This window comes from Ursus maritimus, unplaced genomic scaffold (assembly GCF_017311325.1).
Source record: "Ursus maritimus isolate PB19 unplaced genomic scaffold, ASM1731132v1 scaffold_6, whole genome shotgun sequence".
Taxonomy (NCBI): domain Eukaryota; kingdom Metazoa; phylum Chordata; class Mammalia; order Carnivora; family Ursidae; genus Ursus; species Ursus maritimus.
Window position 1 is genome coordinate 33,158,069 of NW_024426774.1, and position 19,145 is coordinate 33,177,213.

At 53.2% G+C, this 19,145-nt stretch overlaps 1 protein-coding gene across 1 annotated transcript in view; it reads left to right on the plus strand.

Moving 5' to 3' along the window:
* Positions 1–13,687: 13,687 nt before the first annotated feature.
* The window catches only part of PKDCC (protein kinase domain containing, cytoplasmic), a 10,150-nt gene continuing 4,692 nt past the window's right edge, over positions 13,688–19,145 (plus strand). The window contains exons 1-2 of the mRNA XM_040623144.1: positions 13,688–14,341; positions 18,761–18,883. Of these exons, the coding sequence (XP_040479078.1) occupies positions 13,703–14,341; positions 18,761–18,883 (762 nt within the window). The 5' untranslated portion in view covers positions 13,688–13,702. The remainder of the gene's footprint in view (positions 14,342–18,760; positions 18,884–19,145) is intronic.

The window sequence follows — 19,145 nt, forward strand, 5'->3', positions numbered from 1 at the left end:
ACTGTCATTATATAATGTGTATGTTCTATGTGCCAGGCACTGAGTTAGCACTTGATACATGACCTGCTTTAATCCTTTTAACATCCCTAGAGGTCATTATCATCATTATGCCCAATTTACCTATGAGGAAGTCAAGATTTAGAAAAGTTAAGTAACTTCTCCAAAGTGACCCGGCTAGCAAATCAAGGAGGGGGACCTTGAACATAGGATCATAAAATGCCAAAACCCATGCTATTAATCTAACAGAGATGTTTGAGGACAGGGCCCATATTTGGCCTTGCTCACCACTATACTGCAAAGAACAGGTGACCAATATAGGATGAATGGATGGACAATGTGGGCTCTGCAGTTTCAGCAGTGCAACTGAGCCAGAAGCTCTCTCTTCCCTATTCCCTTATCAATGGATCCAATTTGCGAGACGATGTGTTAGACCAAAGACCCATTCCGTGCTCTTTCTTGGGTCTACTATTAGGACACACTCTGTGGCCACTCTGGGGTCTCAGTCCGTGGTCAGAGGTACGGGCCGCTTTATTATCAGGGCAGGACTCAGTCTGGTCCTAGCATAGAGGATCAGTCTGTGGCCGGTGTATGTTGGGGGGAGGTGTGTGTCCGAGGAAGGGAACACCTCTCTGCCAAGCTGACCTGCAGCCAAATAGATAATGGACAGTTCTTGAGCCAGAGTGCCCTGTTGCTCCGCACTTAGAGGCGGAGGGAGAAATGTGTGAGAGGAACTGGGCGTGTGGGATAACGCAGGGTGGAATGCCCTGGGAACGCGGGTGAGGAGATGTGCCCCCCTAAGCGAGCGTCGGGTACGCTTTGTGAGTCCCACATATGTGGGAGTGTGCGGTGTGGCACATGTGTGCGCTGTGTGTGTGGTGGGGCGACAGGGGCTGGTAGGGTGTGGGAGAGACGAGCACACACACCTGTAATAACATTGGCTTCAGACGCTAGGAGAGAAGAAATTCCCCCAACTGTTTTATCAGAGCCGAAGTTACTAAATTACGTTGTTGTTTTAAATTTGAGCTTCTCTGCCTGCAAACGGGGGGATCTCAGGTTCACGAGCTTAATGCTTGGCTGGGCCTGGAGCTCCACTTCCCCACCCAACCCGGGCTCCCAGAGCTCCCAGGCCTGAAGAACAAAAGTCTTCTCTCCCAGGGCTTTGAAGTGGAAACACTAACTGCTCCCTTTAATTAGAAAGAAACCCCCTATTGTTCCTGCTTTATTACTGATGGATGAAGACGTTGGTGGGGGGGGGGGTGGATTCTGAAGAGCAGGGGTGGGGTGGGGGAGGAGTAGAGGGGACACAAAAATCTCTATTTAGAATAGACAATCTCCACACTCAGTCTCCATGCGCCAAGGCAGACCTCTTTGTCCACACAATCAACCAAGACTTTACAGGGCCTCAGCCTTTGATTAGATGTTATGGGAAACGGGCAAGACAGGGTCTCAGCCCTCAAAGAGTTTATAATCTAGGTAAAGGAGGCAGGCAGGGGGATAAGAAATAAAAGAGAATCAGTACTGCGAAATATAAGCACAAAGAATTTAGGATACATGGAACAGAGAGATAGTCCCATGAGACAACCTCCTAAGAAACTTCTGGGGCGGTGGGGGGTGGCTAGGGACTTGAGCTGGATGCTACGGACTGGAGAGAATTGACAGCGAGAAGGAGAAGCTATAGGAGAAGGGTACCCCACTCCAAGCAGGGTAAATAGGACCAGGAAAAAGCACAGAAGCAGGAAGTGGGACAGTTTCTTTGGAGGACAGTATGGAAATGGGTCTGTTGGTAGAGAAGGGCGCGTGCAGGGAGGCTATGGGAAATTAAGTGCATAGAGCAGACGTAACAGAGGAGTGGAAGACTTTGAAAGCACATAAGGGAGCAGGGCCTTGATGAGATAATTAGGGAGCCATTGAACTTTCTTGAGCAGGGGAGTGGGCTGATAAAATGTGGCCCTTGGGGAGATTAATCTGGCAGCCCCCCTTCAAGAAGGCATGGAGGGAAGGGGAGCAAAGGAGGGAAGCCAGCTGGGGAGCTCCTGAGGAAGCCCAGTAATGATGGCTTAGACGGAGGTGATGGCAGTGGGATCAGGAAAGAAAAGGTGAGTCTGGGATAGATTTCAAAGAAAGGAAAAGATGTGTTGACAGAATAGATATAAGAGGATAAAGGAGTGGGACGAGTCAAAGACACCTCTAAGATCTCCAGTCTGGGAGACTAGGAGGGTTGTGGAGGGGGGAAAGGGTAGAAGCCCTCTATGGGAAGTGTGGGGCCAGAGGAGTTAATAAACAAAACCCCCGAAAGCTTCACACTCCCTTCCAGAGCCAGGAGATGTCCTGAACCTGGTAGCAATTCCAGGGCAAGAGAGCCCTGTTCCCTGACAATGGGAACACCATTAACGAAAACAACTTTTATGCAATCTTTTTTCATGCACTTCAAAGCAGTTCACATTTGCACCTCATTTGATCCTCAAAATAACCACAGTCGGTATCATTATCCCCATTTTTCAGATGAAAAAACTGAGGCACAGAAAGACTAAACAACTTGCTCTAAGTCACACAACTAGTTAAGGTCAGAGCTGGAAGCAGAAGCCTTCTGGCTTTTGGCTCAGAACCCCTCCCAGTGCCTGTTGGCAGCCTAGGAGATGGGTGGGGCCTGGAGCTGCGTGTGCCCTGAGTCACTGGGGGCAAGGAGTCTGGGGCTCAGAGAAGGGTCCATCCCGGACTTCAACAGCACCTCCAGCCTGCTCCTCACACTCACATAGGGCGTAAGTCGGGAGCCCAGGGTTGGAAACGCCAAGTCTAATCAGACCTCACAAGCCCACAGATGGTTTGAATCAATGTGCTACCTTGATAGGAATAATGAGGAGTTCTGAAGACAGTCTTATGCCAGCTCTATCTGTCTGGACAAAGAACCATATCTTTCATAAGAATTTCCCCATCCAGGGTCCCATCACCCACCAGACCGGGCAAATCTTTCATGAGGATGTCCCCTGGTCCCACATCACACCTGCTCCCCAGCCCCCACCAGCAGAACCACCCACAGATTTTCCAAAAACTTTGGCCTCAGGTTCTGATTTGACAAACTCTGACTTCTTAGGCTTTTCTTGAAGCTGAAAATGGTTCCTAGGGAGAAACAGGTGACCACAGGTTTCAAGGCCGGGCAGGGGTTGTGAGGCAATATGGTAGGGTGGATGGACCGGGATCCAGAGAAATGAAGAACCAGACAAATGTCCCACCCTCTTCCTGGCAGAAAGAGTATTCCCCAATGTGCATTGTTTCATTCAATCAACATGACAAATGTCATCATGACATTTCCTTTGATGGGATACCTGACCTATGGCACCCAAATCTCATGGAGTTAATCAGTCTATAAGGTCACAGACTCCCAGCAACCTACGATCTAGAAAAACCTCTCCTCCTACTGTGGGAGCCCATCGGAGCCAGGACCCCAGAATGGCAGCAGTGGCCGTTCCCCAGGGAAAGCTCAGACTTAGGATCTCAACCCCCTCCCCCCCCCCCAAGGGTGGTCTTGTGGGCAGGGACCTACTTTAATGTAATTTGGTCCTGCCCCACCCCTTGCCTAGCCAAGCTTAATTTGAAGCTTAAAATACAATGAAGTTAATTTTTAAAAACCTTTCATTGAGTTCCATGAGACCCCTATTAATTTTATTGTTTCAATAAAGCATTTATTTAATTGTCTCCAGAAGGGCCCTGTTAAATGCACAGATGTTACCTGAGTCAGAAGGGAGGGAGTTGGGAGCCTTTTTTTCCTGACCTCTCCCGTTAGCACATTAGCGGGATTCTGTTATTGGATTAACTGATTGTCACCTTAAAAGTCACAAATGGAGCCCTGAGGGAATGAGACACAAGGCAGGTAAATTCTGGGGAGCAGTTCTGGTCACAGTTGTAGAAAGCAGCAAGCCAGGCTCATGATCAAGAGGCTGGGTTTGGGGGCGCCTGGGTGGCTCAGTCGTTGAGCGTCTGCCTTCGGCTCAGGGTGTGATCCCGGAGTCCTGGGATCGAGCCCCACATCAGGCTCCTCCGCAGGAAGCCTGTTTCTTCCTTTCCCACTCCCCCTGCTTGTGTTCCCTCTCTCGCTGGCTGTCTCTCTCTCTCTGTCAAATAAATAAATAAAATCTTAAAAAAAAAAAAAAGAGGCTGGGTTTGGGTAAGACAAAAAGAGAGCATTTTTTTTTTCTGCCGAGGAGGAAACACCTGTTATTCAGCCTAGGCACAAGGCTGAAAATCCTGAAGAAGATCAGAGAAAAAGCCCATCGGTAGCTGTCTGCCGTCTAGACCAGAGGAGGGAATGGGCTCAGCTTGAGTCCGTGGAAGATCGGTGGAACACCACATTTAGTCCTTCCACGATTATTTCCTGAGTACCTGCTATATGCTGCCGCTGCTTTGAGCTCTGAGGATACAGCGGTAAACAAAACAGAGCTCCTGCTCTCCTGGTGCATACATTCTAATGAGGGGACACACGGACAACAGAAAATATAGCAGACCTATCAAGATAATTTCCGACAATAAGTGCTCTGAGAACAACACAGAGTAATTTGGTAGAGAGTGGTCAGAGGAGGCCTGTGATAAGACACTCGAAGCAAGACCTGAATACATGGAGGAGGAGCTAACCACAGGAGGGTCTGAGAGAAGAGCTTTCTGGGCAGAGGGAACAGCAAGTGCAAAGATCCTGGGGCCCCGTTTTGAGAAGAGCATTACCAAATGACTAAGTAATCAAAGGAGCATGATCTGGGGAGAGACCCAGAAGACCCTCTAATGTAAGAATATGTCAAGAAATCATCTCAGGGCAGAGTCCGTCATTCATCTTTGTGTCCCTGGTTATTTGTTTGGTGTCTGGCACAGAATAGATGATCAATAAATGTAGGATCGAAGGAGAAACGAATGAGAGGAAGGGTAAGACTGAACATTTAGAGGGAACTTCATTTAGTTGGATTTTTTTTTAGTCAACAACCAATTAAAACAGAAAGGGGGGGGAGAGCTGAGTCTACACACTAGGTCATTCGTTACCGAGCCAGGGAGTGCCCAGGGGAAGGAAGGCACGGGGGTATACATCTGCACTCATCTAGGAGATCAAAATTAACTGAAGAAACAGTGATAGCAATCACTCCTAAAATTATTATAGGCCCCAGTTTATAGCTTAAGCGGTGCTTTTGCACACATTTCCTGTTTCTAACAGATTCACAAAATAGAAAATAACACTATTAGTCAATATTTAATGAATTGCCTGTGGGCCCTGGCACCGTGCTAGGTGACGGGGATATCCTGGGAGCAGAAATCAAACAAGGCCCCGCTTTCATGGACTATATAGCTCAGAGTCGACAGATGTCAACCAAATGACACGGTGAGAGAAATTACAACCACAATGAGTGTTGCAATGGATAGGAACAAAGGATTGCAAGCACCCATACTGGGGGTGATCAGGAAAGGCTTCCTTGGGGTGGTGTCTTAGGAGCTGAGCTCTAAGGATGAGTGCAGTCACTAGGTAAAGAGGGCAGACAGGAGTGTTCCAAGCAGAGGAAACAGCAAGTGAAAGGAGAGCAAGGTGCAAATGAGAAGCAGGAGAGGGTAAGTGGGTCCTGAGCAGAGATGGGGAGGCAAGGCACAGTGAAGGGGGGGTGGGAGTGGATGAGGCTCTAGTATGGGGGCCTCCGCACAGAAGAAAGTTTGTCTTTGGCCTACGGGAAGCCAGAAGCCAATGGAGGTTTTAAGTTGTCTTCAAAGACTTGAAGGGCTGTCCTGAGGAGCGGGTTTGGATTTACTATAATCAAATAGTGTCTGGGCCACCTGTGAGAAGTGAGCTCGTCCATCCTGAGAGTGGGGCAGCGGGTGGCTATTTGAATCTCAGGGAGAGGTCCTCCTCTGCTCAGGAGCCTGGGCAGCATCGACGACTTCAACTTTTTCACCATCAAGGGTCCCTTTTACTCATCCTGCTGCCTCTACAAACTCCAGAGTTCTTAGAGTCTACCTCCCAAGACACGTTAACATAATTTTCTCCCATTTTTCTTAATGAACAACCAATGTCATTCAGCAGGACAAGAAAGACAAGGCTGATAGAATTCTGGTTGCAGACAAAGAAATTCAATGTTTCCTTTGCACAAACTTATGAAATATATATGATTTCCTATAGGCTTTTTGAACTATTGACAATAGCTCCCCACTCCCCAGCACACTTACGGACTGGAGATCTGTCGGCTCTAGGCTGGGAACTACTCTTCTATGGTCATACCCAAGGTCTCCTCCAACCAGGGTACTCTGAGCCACGAAGTATAGCTTTCTAGTGTTCAGACATCTGGGGAAGGAGCAATAAATGTGAACTAAAACAATCAGGGAAGGGCTTGCTGAAACAAAGAAAGCCTTGAGATGGGCCTTGAAGAATGGGCAAGCTTTGGATAGGTGGGGAAAGGGTGTTGTCAGGCAGAAGCAGCAGAATGTTCTCCAAGATTGGTGAAGGAACCAGCCAGGCTGGAGCATGGAGTCAGGAAGTATTTGTGGATACAAGAATAGAAAAAGTCGGTCGCAACTGACTTTAAATGCCAAGCTGAATTATCCTCCAAATGACGGGGAGTCATCAAAGATTTTAGAACAGGAAAATGATGTGTTGGAAGCAGTGTCCTTGGCAGATGAATCTGGTGCCCATACATGCTTCGAGGTGGGAGGGGGATGTCGAGGGGACCCAATCAACAGACCAGATGTGAGGAGAAGAGCCTGGACTGGGGAGGATGGCAGTGAGGAAATAAAGGAGCAAATCCAAGAGACATTTTTTTTTTTTTTTTAAAGCCCAGGACTTGAATTTGAGTTTGGAAGCAGCGGAGGGACTGTGAGGCATCTTGGAGCGGCTGGTACAGAAATGAGACAGTCACCAGGGGAAGTTCACGGGAGTGGGGGAGATGATGAATGCATGGGGCGTCTTAAGGAGTTTTTACTCCCTCCATCCTCCACAGTGGCTACCTCTGCAATGGGACTGGAGGGGCAGGCAAGGTGGCTTTCGCATCTTATGATATATAATCTCCTTTAATGGAGGGATTTTGTGTAATTTTTACTTCCTTTTTTGTGCTTTTTGAGATTTCTCAAATAATTATTTTAATTCCACACAGACTCCCAAAGTTTCTTTAACCCTTTGTAAAACTTCACTCGTGATCTGCTCCCTCTCCCCTGCAGGGAAGGGGAAGGACAGAATGATTCACAGGGTCTGCTGGCGTCTCTGAAAAACACATCGTAGGGGTCTAGTCTCTACTCCTGAGTCTGTGGGTTTCCCTATGGGTGAGCAGGGAGGGCTGTTCAATGTACCTCTTTCTGCGGCTCCCTCCTTCTCTCCTCACTGCCCCCTGCCCCAGCAGAGCCTACTTCTGCCCTTTAAAGGCTCAAATATCATCAGACAGCCATCTTCCCCATCAGATAGCAATGTCAGGCTTGGAAAGACTGACCTTGGGATTTTTACAGCTAAAATCGGCCCAGCCAGGCCCAGCCCATGAACTAAACCACAGGCAGCAGGACCCAACCTAGAAGAGCACGAGTTCTGCACGCATAGGCATCCAGGTCCAAAATCCAGCTCTGCCACCGGTTACCTAACCTCTCGGTATGTCAATCTTCTCATCTTGAAAATTGGAGATAATAATAGTATCTATTTCCTAGAGGCATTAAGTAGATCAAACCATGATGAAAGCCATTTAATAAGTGTGCTCTATCATTAGTATTAATATGAACAATAAAATAATAAAACTTTACGACAGAACTCTGTTGCCCGGAGACAAAGATAACCTTAATACACTTCCAACTTTGGTTCCCACTGGTGGCATTTATTTGCCTCTCTCCATCTCCATGCTGACTGGAATTTTCTTTTCTCAAACCAACAAAGAGCAGAGAGAAAACCTAAATCAGGGCCTGAGTCACTGCTTGCTCATTTCATGCTGGGCTGCTCTGCCCCTTAAAGATGTTTGTGACATTCGACAGATCCCTTAACCTCATGAGCCCCAATTCCCTCCTGTATAAAACAGGTGTGACGATACTGACCTCGTACTGTGGGTCAAGGGGCTAGATAGTTCCTGGAGCACAGCAGGCTTTCAGTTCAAGGTAGTTTTCTGTCGGGGCTCCAGGTAAGGGCCAGTTCTTTCCTGCCAGCCCACCCCAGACCCTCCCTTGGTATGAGTCCCTGATGGTTTGGAGGGAATCTTCCCAATTACACCAGAAGCTCCTGAGGGCACAAACAGGGCCAAGCTCCCCTGAACTATTAGGAGCTGTCTTCCTCCCAGGACCTGGTCCAAGCCAGGCTCCAGGCAGCCAGGGAAGAGGAAGAGGACTGTCAGCCCTCTAGAGGTCCAGAACCAGATGCACAAACTCAACAGCCTGTCTTCCTCTTTTCTCTCCAATTTCCAAACCACAGCCCTGAGGTTGCTTGAAAAGAACTGGTTCTATTTGACAAGGGCCTAGAAGGGAAGTTGCCCCATGCACCCTCAGGATGCATTTGGCTTGGTCAGAGCAGACGTAATGTGTTAGATCCAATCACCCAGCCCCCATGTTCCATTCCCATCCCTCTGGACAAAGGCAAGGGTCTCCCTTCACCACCCCCTGCCGCCAGAGTCCGTCCCTCATCCAGTAGTGATCCAATGGTCGACTTTCCATTCGCCTACTAGCCTCTCCATCTGCCCCAGGAACAGAGGCCCTGGAGTTCGGCTCTCGCAGAATCTCAGTTCTGGGCTGGGTCCAACACCGAGGCAGCCCCCTTGCTACTTCCCCCAGGTAATGGCTCTAAACAGGTACCTCTCAGCCTTCTCTGTCGTCCCCCAACCCCCAGCTCCTCCAATCAAAGGAAGCAGTGTAAGAGGAGGACACATGTCTCAACCAACCAGGAAAGGGAGAGAAAGAGAAGCTGTCATAGAGCATGTCTCTGGGCTGATAGGTGAGGCTGAGCAGAAGGGAGGATGGAGAAAGAAAGAGCCCTGCTCAGGGAGGGAGCCTAGAGAGACACTTGGGACCCCCGACCCAGAGGCCCAGACCCAGCGAGACCAGCCTGGGCAGTGAGAGCTCTGAGAGGCTACAAAGCCTTTCGGTTGCTAAGGTCCTGGAGGGCTCACCCTCTGATAGGGTCATGCAATCATAATGGCTCTCGTTCGCATCTTGGGACCCACACAAAGGAACTAAGCTCTTTTCCAGAAATGAGTAGAAAGATCTCTCCTGAGTCACAGCTTTCCGTCTCTTTGTCTGACTATCCTTCTCAGGATTCAGGGCTTTTGTCTCTGCCTCCCTGTCTCTGCATCATTGTCTATCTTGTCTCTTCTCTTTCTCCCTCTGCCCCCATCTCTGTCTCAGATCATTTCTTGGGGACTCTGCCTTGGGGCTCCCGCTCTCCAGTGTGTAGGAAACCTGACCTTCATCATCTGTTTTTTATATTTTGGAAAGTCAGCTTCACTTCCTACCTGAGGGAAGTGGGGGTGGGAGAGCAGCCTGCCTGGCTCCACCCCTTTCTCTCCCCCCCTCCTCTCCTGAATCCATCCCCTCCCCCAGCTTCTTGCCCCAGGGTCTTGCTCTCAGTCACTTTGGCATCAGTCAGGCCCTGATTAACGGTCTTCCTTCCACAACTCACTGTGGGTTGGGGGAGGCAGGGAGGCCTCTTCTGATCAACTGACCAGTGGTTTGCTGATTTGGAAAAAAGTGAAAATTCCAGGCACCATGAAAGCCTGGGAGGCTGAGAGATTTCACCAGTGGAAACCAGGATGGAAGTAAAGTCACTTCTGCCTCTGGGCAGAGTTACAGTGGACACAGATGTTTGTTTGATATTACTGTGAGTACTAGAGATAGACCACACGTCCTGAGGGCGTGCCCTGTGCCCGGTACTCTACATGTCTTTGCATATCATCACTCAACAACTTCACATGGTAGGTACCACTGTTTTCTCCCATTTTCTTCATGAGAAAACTCGACACAGGTTACCTACCTTGCCCAAGGTAACTCAGCTAATGAGCTTTGAACCCCAGTTTCTCTGACTCCAAGTCCCAAGCTCTCGACTCTATGTCCAAGTTTCCAAGACCAGAGCAATGTATTTTGTACATTTTCTTTTAAAAGAAATAAATCCACAGAAGTCTAAGAATATACCTTCAAGATCCCCGAGACCCAAGGACCCCTGTTGGAAAAGCATTGTGTGTAACTCACTCCTTTCCAGGAAACCTAGAAGAACCAGCTCGCAAAGACTACCCGGAGAGGTTACAGGAGAGCATTTCAGGAAGGAGGCACTGGGAGGGCAACTGGGAAAACACGGATGATGGCTACAAGTCAGGACACAGAGAAGGCACCAGGCTGGGGAAGTCTGGCTCCGCGCAGGGAAATGAAAAGGGGCCAACGGGGCTGGGGGGAGGGCTGGGGCAGCTCACGGAGGCCCAACAGCCCAGTTCAGTTTATCCTCCAGCTTTTCAAGCAGGAGAATAATACTCCGAAAGAGGTGTTTAAGACCTGGGCTGGAGGTTAAAGGGAGACAATCGAGAGGGCTGCTGAGAGGTTGGTATCACAGTCCTGGCAGCCCAGGACCACCTGACAAAACAGGCAGACAGGAGGTATCTACAAGACATTTCCAGAGAAATCTAACATTTTGGAGTCTGAACCATGTGCCTCCTTCCCAAGGATTGCTATCCAAGTTAGCCTTTGGGTTGGGTAGGGGTGTGACAGGCAGAGGGAGAAGCAGGAAAACGTGGTGTGTCTGCAGCACTGAGCCTTCACGCTAGCAGACACTCTGGTCTGAGGGCGGCTGTGGCCCTGAGTGACAGCTGGAGGAAGGCTCTCTAGTGAAGGTGGCATTCAGGGCTCAGAGCTGGACACTGGCCTGAGGAGGCGGCTGGCCCTGCCAGTCTCCAGGACAGGGCGGGTGGGCAGACTACAGACCCGAGCTGGAAGTGGAAGCGATGTTTTGTGTCTTTTTCAATTCTTTGAAATGATGATTCTTCTCCCTGGGTGGCAAAAAAGGAGAAAAAAAAAAAAGCAAACAAGCAGAATTTGGTTAAGAACTCAAGAACTGCCAATTCAGAAACTCTAATCTGTCCAAAAGTGCAACCCCTTTTTTTCAGAGGCCAAAAACCTATTTCCATCAAAGATTGTATATGTCTGTGTGTCTGAGAGCTGGCGGGGGAGACAGAGTGGGTGTGAGGAGAGAGCTGAAATGCCTTTGTTCCTGTGTGTGAAGCTACGGCTCCGTGGGCTTATACGTGCGCATTGTATGTGCATTGTGCCTGTTTCTCAGGCCCTGTGTGCACTGAACTATCAAACCATAATAGAAACACTGAAGCTTGGCAAAGATATCACAGGAATAATTATCTAATTTCAGAACATGTTATTATAATACCTCCTTGATGTGTAACAAACTGAACATGGTTGTGCTGTACCCACCAACTCTAAGTTAGAGACTCACAATGCCGAATCCTATCTCAGGGGGCTTCTCAAGACCGTAGAGCAGAGCAGGCCCCAGAGAAAGTTCTTTAAGGAATATCCACCCCCGCATCCCCCATACCCCACTCCATGGCTTCCTCCTGGATGCAGAGGTTTGGCTGGTGAGGTATGAGGAGATTGCTGGAAAAGGGGCAGAGCCTATCTTGAGTGGCAACTCTGTCCCTCCCAGAATCCCCAGTCCTCCCCAGTAGAGGAGCCCCTGGAACTGGGAAGAGAACAGCCATCTTGGGGTCACCGAGGCAGATAGGCTTTCCCTGACTCAGCAGTGGGCCGGGGGGCCTCAGGATCTGCAAGCCTCCCTCCTTCCCCAGGGGCTGGGTTGGATTGAGGCTGTGTGAGGAGAATGTTTGCTGTTTGCTGCTGCTCCCTGTTGACTTTAGCCAGTAGCTCTGTTTACAAACCCAGGTTGGTTTTCCCAGCACAGTTAATTAGAACAAAGACATCTGGTGTGAGGGCTGGGGAGGGCATCTGCTCAGAGCATTCCCCCCTCACCCAGCCCAGGGCAGCGCGGCTGAACAGGACCAGACCAAACCCACCAAACCCAAGGTTCTCAGGAGAACCGTGGCTTTTCTTATTCTGCCTTTCCCATGCTTGCTCAGTTAGACTGGGCCCCAACGCTCCAGTCTTAGGGGACCCCAAGAGTCAGGGATGGGTGCCCCTACCGCAGTGGAATAGCAGGCTGGAGATCAAAGTCCCAGTCCTCTCCTCTGCCCTTCCATGTCCAAAAGAATCAGGCAGAGATTCCTGTCCCCTCTCTCATCACGGTGACTCTGCATTCTGTAGGAATGCCAGAACTTTTCAGCTCCCTGGAGGAAAATCTTCCCTCCCTGACACCCCCTCAGAGAGGTGTCCTTCTGACACCTCCCTGACTCCTCTCCTGCCAATCTCTGACACTGCGGGGAGGAAAGAGATTAACCAATCCAGAACCAGAGGGAGGCAGGAAGGTGCCCAGGAAGGTGAGAGGTTCTGGGTGGACAGTTCCAGGGCTGTGGGGAAGTGGAGGGCTGGGATGGGGAGGGGCAGCGGCTTATCTCTCCCAGGAGGGGGGAGCTCACTGCAAACAGCTAATGCACTGGCGTGTGAAAGCCCCTCAATTAGCACTAATGATGCAATCAGGGAGGGAGGAGGAGGGACCAGAAGTTCTGGCGGAGTCAGCACCAACTTACACACAGGGTGCACACTCCCTTCGGCTGACACAGTGGCCCCTTCAAACACACCAATGCACACACTCCACAGACAGCCTGGACCACGCACGTCCGTGGGTACACATGCACTCTTTGCACAAACTACTAGTATGCATATGGTTCGCGATCCGCTGCTGACTGCGGGGACCCGGGGGAGAAGAGTTCCGATCTGGGGCTTCAGGGCCAAGGAAAATGAGAAACCAGAAAGACTTGGTGGTTGAGGTTGAATAGGGCATCTTCGATTATTCCTCTGATCCCAGAGTTCCCCACCCACGCAGACTCGCAGGTGCCGGCCTCCCTACGTCCACCTCCCCACACCACCCCCACCCCTTCGCGCCGGGATCCGGGACTGGGCGAGGAACCTCTATCCCCAGCCCGACCGGAGGGAAGCCCTGGGTCCCGGGAGGGAGCTCTGAGATCACACGGACCCCCAGCACCCCGGAGTCAGCTGCTCTTCCCCTCCGGAGCCCGTTACCCGCCGGCTTCACCCCTTTATCTTCTCCCCCACCCCGCCCGGCCGGCTCCGTTATCCGCCTCCTAGTCCCGTTATCCGGCAGCACCGGCCCCGCTATCCGCCCTCGCGCCGGGCCCGGAGCTCCCGCGCGTCGCGGGGTCGCCGCCGCCCCCTCCCCTTCTCGCGGCGGAGCTCGGGGGCCCGCTGGCTGGGCAGGGCCAGAGCCGCCTCCGCGCCGCTTCCCAGGCCCGGACGGCCGCGGGAGGAGGTCCCGCTGTCAGTCAGCGGGGAAGGCCGGGCTGGGCGGCCGGAGGGGGCGGCGCCGAGGACGGGCTCGGGCCAGGAGCTGGGAGGCGGAGGCGGAGGAGGCGGAGGAGGCGGAGGGGGCGGGGGCGGGGGCGGCTCCGGGCCTTATAAGCGGCGGGGGCAGGGCGGGAGGGAGGCAAGTGTCAGGCCGATGTGCGGCCCGTGAGGGGCCGGGGTCGGGGCCGCCGGGGCCATGCGCTCGGACTGGGCAGGGGACCGGAGGGGCGCAGAGCGGAGCCGCCTCGGAGCCTGAGCCTCCCGGGGCCGGGGCCGGGGAGCCGCGCGGGGCCGGCCGGCTGGGGGGAGGGGAGCGATGCGGCGCCGGCGGGCGGCGGTAGCCGCGGGTTTCTGCGCCTCCTTCCTGCTGGGCTCCGTCCTCAACGTGCTCTTCGCACCGGGGTCGGAGCCTCCGCGGCCAGGCCAGTCCCCCGGGCCCTCGCCAGCCCCGGGCCCGGGCCGTCGCGGGGGCCGCGGGGAACTAGCCCGGCAGATCCGAGCGCGCTACGAGGAGGTGCAGCGCTATTCCCGCGGGGGCCCCGGGCCCGGGGCCGGCCGACCGGAGCGGCGGCGCCTGATGGACCTGGCTCCGGGCGGGCCGGGCCTGCAGCGTCCCCGGCCCCCGCGGGCCCGGCCCCTGCCCGACGGCGCCCCGAGCTGGCCCCCGGCTCCCGGCCCGGGCTCCCCCGGCTCGGGCCCGCGCCTGGGCTGCGCCGCGCTCCGCAACGTGTCCGGCGCACAGTACGTGGGCTCAGGCTACACCAAGGCCGTGTACCGGGTCCGCCTGCCCGGCGGCGCCGCGGTGGCGCTCAAGGCGGTGGACTTCAGCGGCCACGATCTGGGCAGCTGCGTGCGCGAGTTCGGGGCGCGGAGGGGCTGCTACCGGCTGGCGGCCCACAAGCTGCTCAAGGAGATGGTGCTGCTGGAGCGGCTGCGGCACCCCAACGTGCTGCAGGTACGACGGTGGGGGTGAGGGGGTGTGGGTGCTGGCTGGACGTGCCCAGGCCCGGTAACTCTAACTGGGAGAGAACCCTCGGTCATATAGATAAAGAAACGGAGTCCCAGTGACTGTGCCCAGGTTAACCTAGGGGCAGAACCCCGACCGTGGCCCCTTCCCACTACACTACCCTGCCCCTCACTCCTGAATGAGCGTCTCTTTACGGAGGGACTCCTGGATCTCTCAGCTTCCACCCCATATCCTCTGAAGACAGAGGCCAGGACGGAGGGTCCCAAAACTCGAGGTAGGGGTGCGAATCTGTTAGGACTTAGGACCCTGCTTCTGGCTGGAGCTCCAGTGCTGAGCACGAGGGAAATGACCCTAAGCCAAGACACAGAGGTCATCCCTGAGTCAGGAATCCAACTGCAGTGGTAGGGCCCCCTTTCTTGATGGAATCTGAACCCCACTTCTCTCAACTTCCAGTATCTTCTATGGCTTTGAAGATGGGATGGGACAGCAACGGGGTTGGGAAGGGCTAGAAAGAGACCCCGTATCAGGCTTGATTCCCAGAGAATATCCCCACCCCCTACCCCACCCAGAATCCACTGGAAGGACTGGAGGGAATTGGGTAGTAGGCCAGAAAATGCACAGCCCTTCCCAGAAGTGACCCTGCCATTCTCCAGGCTTTAAAGACAGCCCTTGGATCATTGAGGAAACCTTAGGCTCTTAGCTCAGTGCTCAGGGGACAGGCTACGGGCCTGAGGGTCTCAGTGTCACATTATCAGAGCTGATGTGGTCAGTGGCTGGAATACTGAAAAGGCCAGGTGCCCAGGTTCCTACTAAATGGCATTCTGTCTCTCCTGTTCACTGGGGGGCAGAGGGGAGAGATGAGACCCCACCTTGTCCCCTCCAGGCTAGACTAAGAGAGTGGGCCTCTCACAGCCCCAGCACTGCCCTAACACACCCACTTCCTCCTCTCCCCCAGCTCTCTGTCCTTGAGTCGGCCCTAGGATTAGACAAACTCTTCCCTTTGCACATGTCTGAGCAGACTGAGAGGGGAATCCCTGACTGGTGTTGGCCCACTGAACAGAGGGTGTGTGCAGACTCCGCAGCAAAGGAACCTTGCCCATACCTTCCACCACCTAGCCCACTCAAATTAACCTTTCTACACCCGGCAGAACGGACCAGAAATCTAGGAGTTCCTCCCTCCTTTTGTAAGGATTGAGATAGACCCCAGGCTTGGGTGGGCATTGCAGAACAAGAGAGAGAGGCCAGAGAGCAATTTATATTCCTGCTGCTCCAGGTCTCTCTAGGCTCCCCCAACCCTGGTCAGACACTTGTGACCAGGTCCTAAGCCCTGAGCTGGTGGCCGGAGGTCAGGCAGAGCCAACAGTTGTGGGTGGCTATGCCTGGCTGCACAGCTGACACTGTGCCTGGAGCTTCGGGAGTGAGCGACTGGTTACGTGGCCCTTCTAACTGGGAGGATCTTGTTCTCTTAGCTTCCCAGGGGTTCTTGGGAACTTTTTGCAACCCTGGGGTGTCTGCCAGATTCTGAGGCAGTGGAGAAGCAGGACATTTAGTGTTAGTTAATTGACTCAAGAGCCCCCCCCCCACCTTAGGATAGGTTTGAGGTTTTGATGTGCTCTCCTGTCTCTTAAGGAATTTCTCCCCCCTTCCCTCACCCCACCCAAGCTGCCTGACCAGCATCTAGTTAACTGCCCCCACGCATCTCACAGAATGGTCCTCCACTTTAATGTCAGGCCCCTGCCCGATTCTGAAAGCGCCCCCAAAATACATTTATCTTACACAGGTAATACATATATATTACAGCTGAATAGTTTTCACCCATTCCCTTACTAGACCAAGACTGAGTCTGTCTGAGGTCTGCTGTGTGACTCTTACAGGGTCAGAGGGGGGCAGTTGCCCTAGGGCACAAGTGTTATAAGGTGGGGAGGGTCCCAGTCCTTTCCATCTGGGGAAAGGTAAAAAGCTACCATTAGCAAGAAGAAAGGGCCCCTGAGTGTGAGTTTAGGAACTGTTTGGGGGGTGATTTCCCCCATGTATCTCCTGACGGCCAGCCAGGGTCCCTCTGGCCTCTTCTGCAGGGCCAGCTCTGCTGCCACGGAAGCCCGCTGTGGGGCTTGCTCAGAGGCTGCAGTGAGGGTGTGCGGGGAACTAGAAATAATGTTCTAATACCTCTTACTCATTTAAAATTTCAAAACCATTTGACTGCTGAACCGGGGAGGAGCCAAAGAATGTTTCTTAGAGTTCTGGCTCCCCCAGGCCCCCCGAGGCCCCGTCCCCATCTCTGGCAGTCCCAAAGTTGGCTCTGTGGGTTCTAATAGGAAAGGCCCAGGTAGTATGTCCCACCGTGCACCTCCCAGCACTTTCTCTGATCTCTGGGGACTGCATGGGCGAGATCTCTCTATCCTCCTTCCGTCACCCCCCCCACACACACACACCTCACGTGATAGATGCCTCTATAGCCCAGGGTCAAAGGGCAAAAGGGTCTTCCCTCCCCCCCACCTCCACATTTCCAGGATCTCAGGCCTCAGCTGGGGCCCCAGGCCTACTTGGGCCCAGATTCTGGCCCTGCTAGAGTATATTTCTTCTCCCAAACGAACAAAAGATGCGACTGAAATGCTCAGCCTCACGCTTCCTGGGGGGGTTAATGGTGTCTTTTTATTTTTTCCTGAGGGGTGTTGATTAATACCTCGTTAACAGCGCATTTAACGACCTCCGGGTGTTTAATAACCTTCAGAAGTTTCCCACAAAGGCCCAGACTCTGGGCAAGAAAATGAGAACCAGGCCCCAGGGCTGCTCCCCTTACCTTCCCCCCACCCCACTGGGGCCTGGGGCCTCCCTGGGCTGATGCGAGTGGGGGGAGCAGAGAAAGAGGGAAGAAGAGGGTGCCTGGGACTGTCCCCTGATCCCCCAGTTCGCAGCCCTAGTAATCTAATGGCGGCCCTGAGCCGTGCCTTCTCTCATGCCAGCAGGACTGGGTCAGCTGGCTCTAGGAAGGGGGGGCTGAAAGGGCACTCCTGGGACGGAAAAGGGCATGTGAGGGCCTGGAGTGGATCTGGGAGGGATGTGAATAATGGTAAGAAGGGTGACAGTATGCAGGGACATCTAGCCTGTGGGCTTGGCTCCCCTCTGTGCCGCAACCCCCCCCACCCCTGCCCCCACATTGTGCAGCTCTCCCCTCTCCCTACTGTGGCCTGGACAACTCGGCCTTTGTGTTCCTACCCCACAGTGTGCTGGCTGGTTTGAGCAGCCTCTGATCCTGGCTGATGGGCAGTGTGGTGGGAGAGGCTGGAGGAAGCAGGGCTCTCTCTCTGGATGCTGGTTTAGGTGTTAATGACAAAGTCAGGCTGTGCTTCCCAGAAGTCCCCGACTAGCTGGGCTGTACCGAGTCCACCCTCAGGTCCTATGGAGTGGGCAGGCCCTTGCGAGCATGCCCCCAAAACCCAGAAACCATCCCTCACTACCACCCCCACTGGTGGGTGTGACCACCCCCACCACCCCCATGTGTAAAGAGCACCCAAGGCTGTGCCCCTTAGATGCTTTGTTCTTACAAGTGCTTGTTACCAGTCCTGAGGGAGCTTGTTTTTCCGCCCACAAGACCAGAGCTGAGAAAAAATGAAGTTGCCAGAAACTAGAAATGATAAGGAATAGAAGACTGGGGCGTGTGGGTGGCTTAGTCAGTTAAGCATCTGCCTTCAGCTCAGGTCACGATCCCAGGGTCCTGTGATCAAGTCCCACATCGGGCTTCCTGCTCAGGGGGGAGCCTGCTTCTCCCTCTGCCTGTGGCTCCCACTGCTTTGCGCGCTCTCGCTCTCTTTCTGACAAATAAACAAAATCTTAATAAAAAAAAAAAAAAAGAAGGAATAGAGGACTGGAGCAGGGGAGGAGGTATAATACCCACTTGCTGGCTTGTTGATTAGCAAATGGTACTCTTAGAAAGAACCAGGCTGTGGAGTCCAAGTGACCTAAATTTGGATGCTAGCTCCTGCATTTAGTAGCTTGTGACATTATGCAAGTAACTTAACTTCTCTGAGTTAGTTTCCTCACCTGTAAATTGGAGATTAATAATAGTACCTCCTATGTCTGTATAAGGTTTTTGTAAGAGTCCAGTTATGCATGTAGAAAATTTAGCACTGTGCCTGGTACATGGCACGTGGTGTCCAGACCTGCCCATTTACCTGAGTGGCAGGAGGTAAGAGGCTGATGTCCTCAGCAGGAGCCCTGGCTGCAGGGACAGAGGGCAGGCTTCCCCGGGCAGTGCTGCTGTTCTCTTCTGGCCTGAGCCGAAGCAACAGCCGAGGGATGGGGGTGGGAGGTGGGTAGTGCAGAGGGCGGGGGGCCTCTGACAGCCCAGCCTTTCCCTGCCCCCACCCCGACCCTGTGACCTAATGACCTGCCCTGGGCCTCCGCCAGCTCTATGGCTACTGCTACCAGGACAGCGAGGACATCCCGGACACCCTGACCACCATCACAGAGCTGGGTGCCCCTGTGGAGATGATCCAGCTGCTGCAGACTTCCTGGGAGGACCGATTCCGGGTGAGCGGGGAGGAGGGTCCAGTGAGCAGGGAGGAGGGCTGGGCTCCTTGCTGGAATCGGTTTCCCTTAGAAGGCCAACCCTCCAGAGCAGCTTGGACTTCTCCTCAGTCAGAAAAAGGAAGGAAAGATGGAGCAAAGCTGACTCGGCTGTCAGCCAAAGGGTTAAAAAAGGAAGCAAGCCATAGAGAATCCTGACGTTTTAAAAGTGCTCCTGCTTGTCTTACACACACACACACACACACACACACACACACACACACAC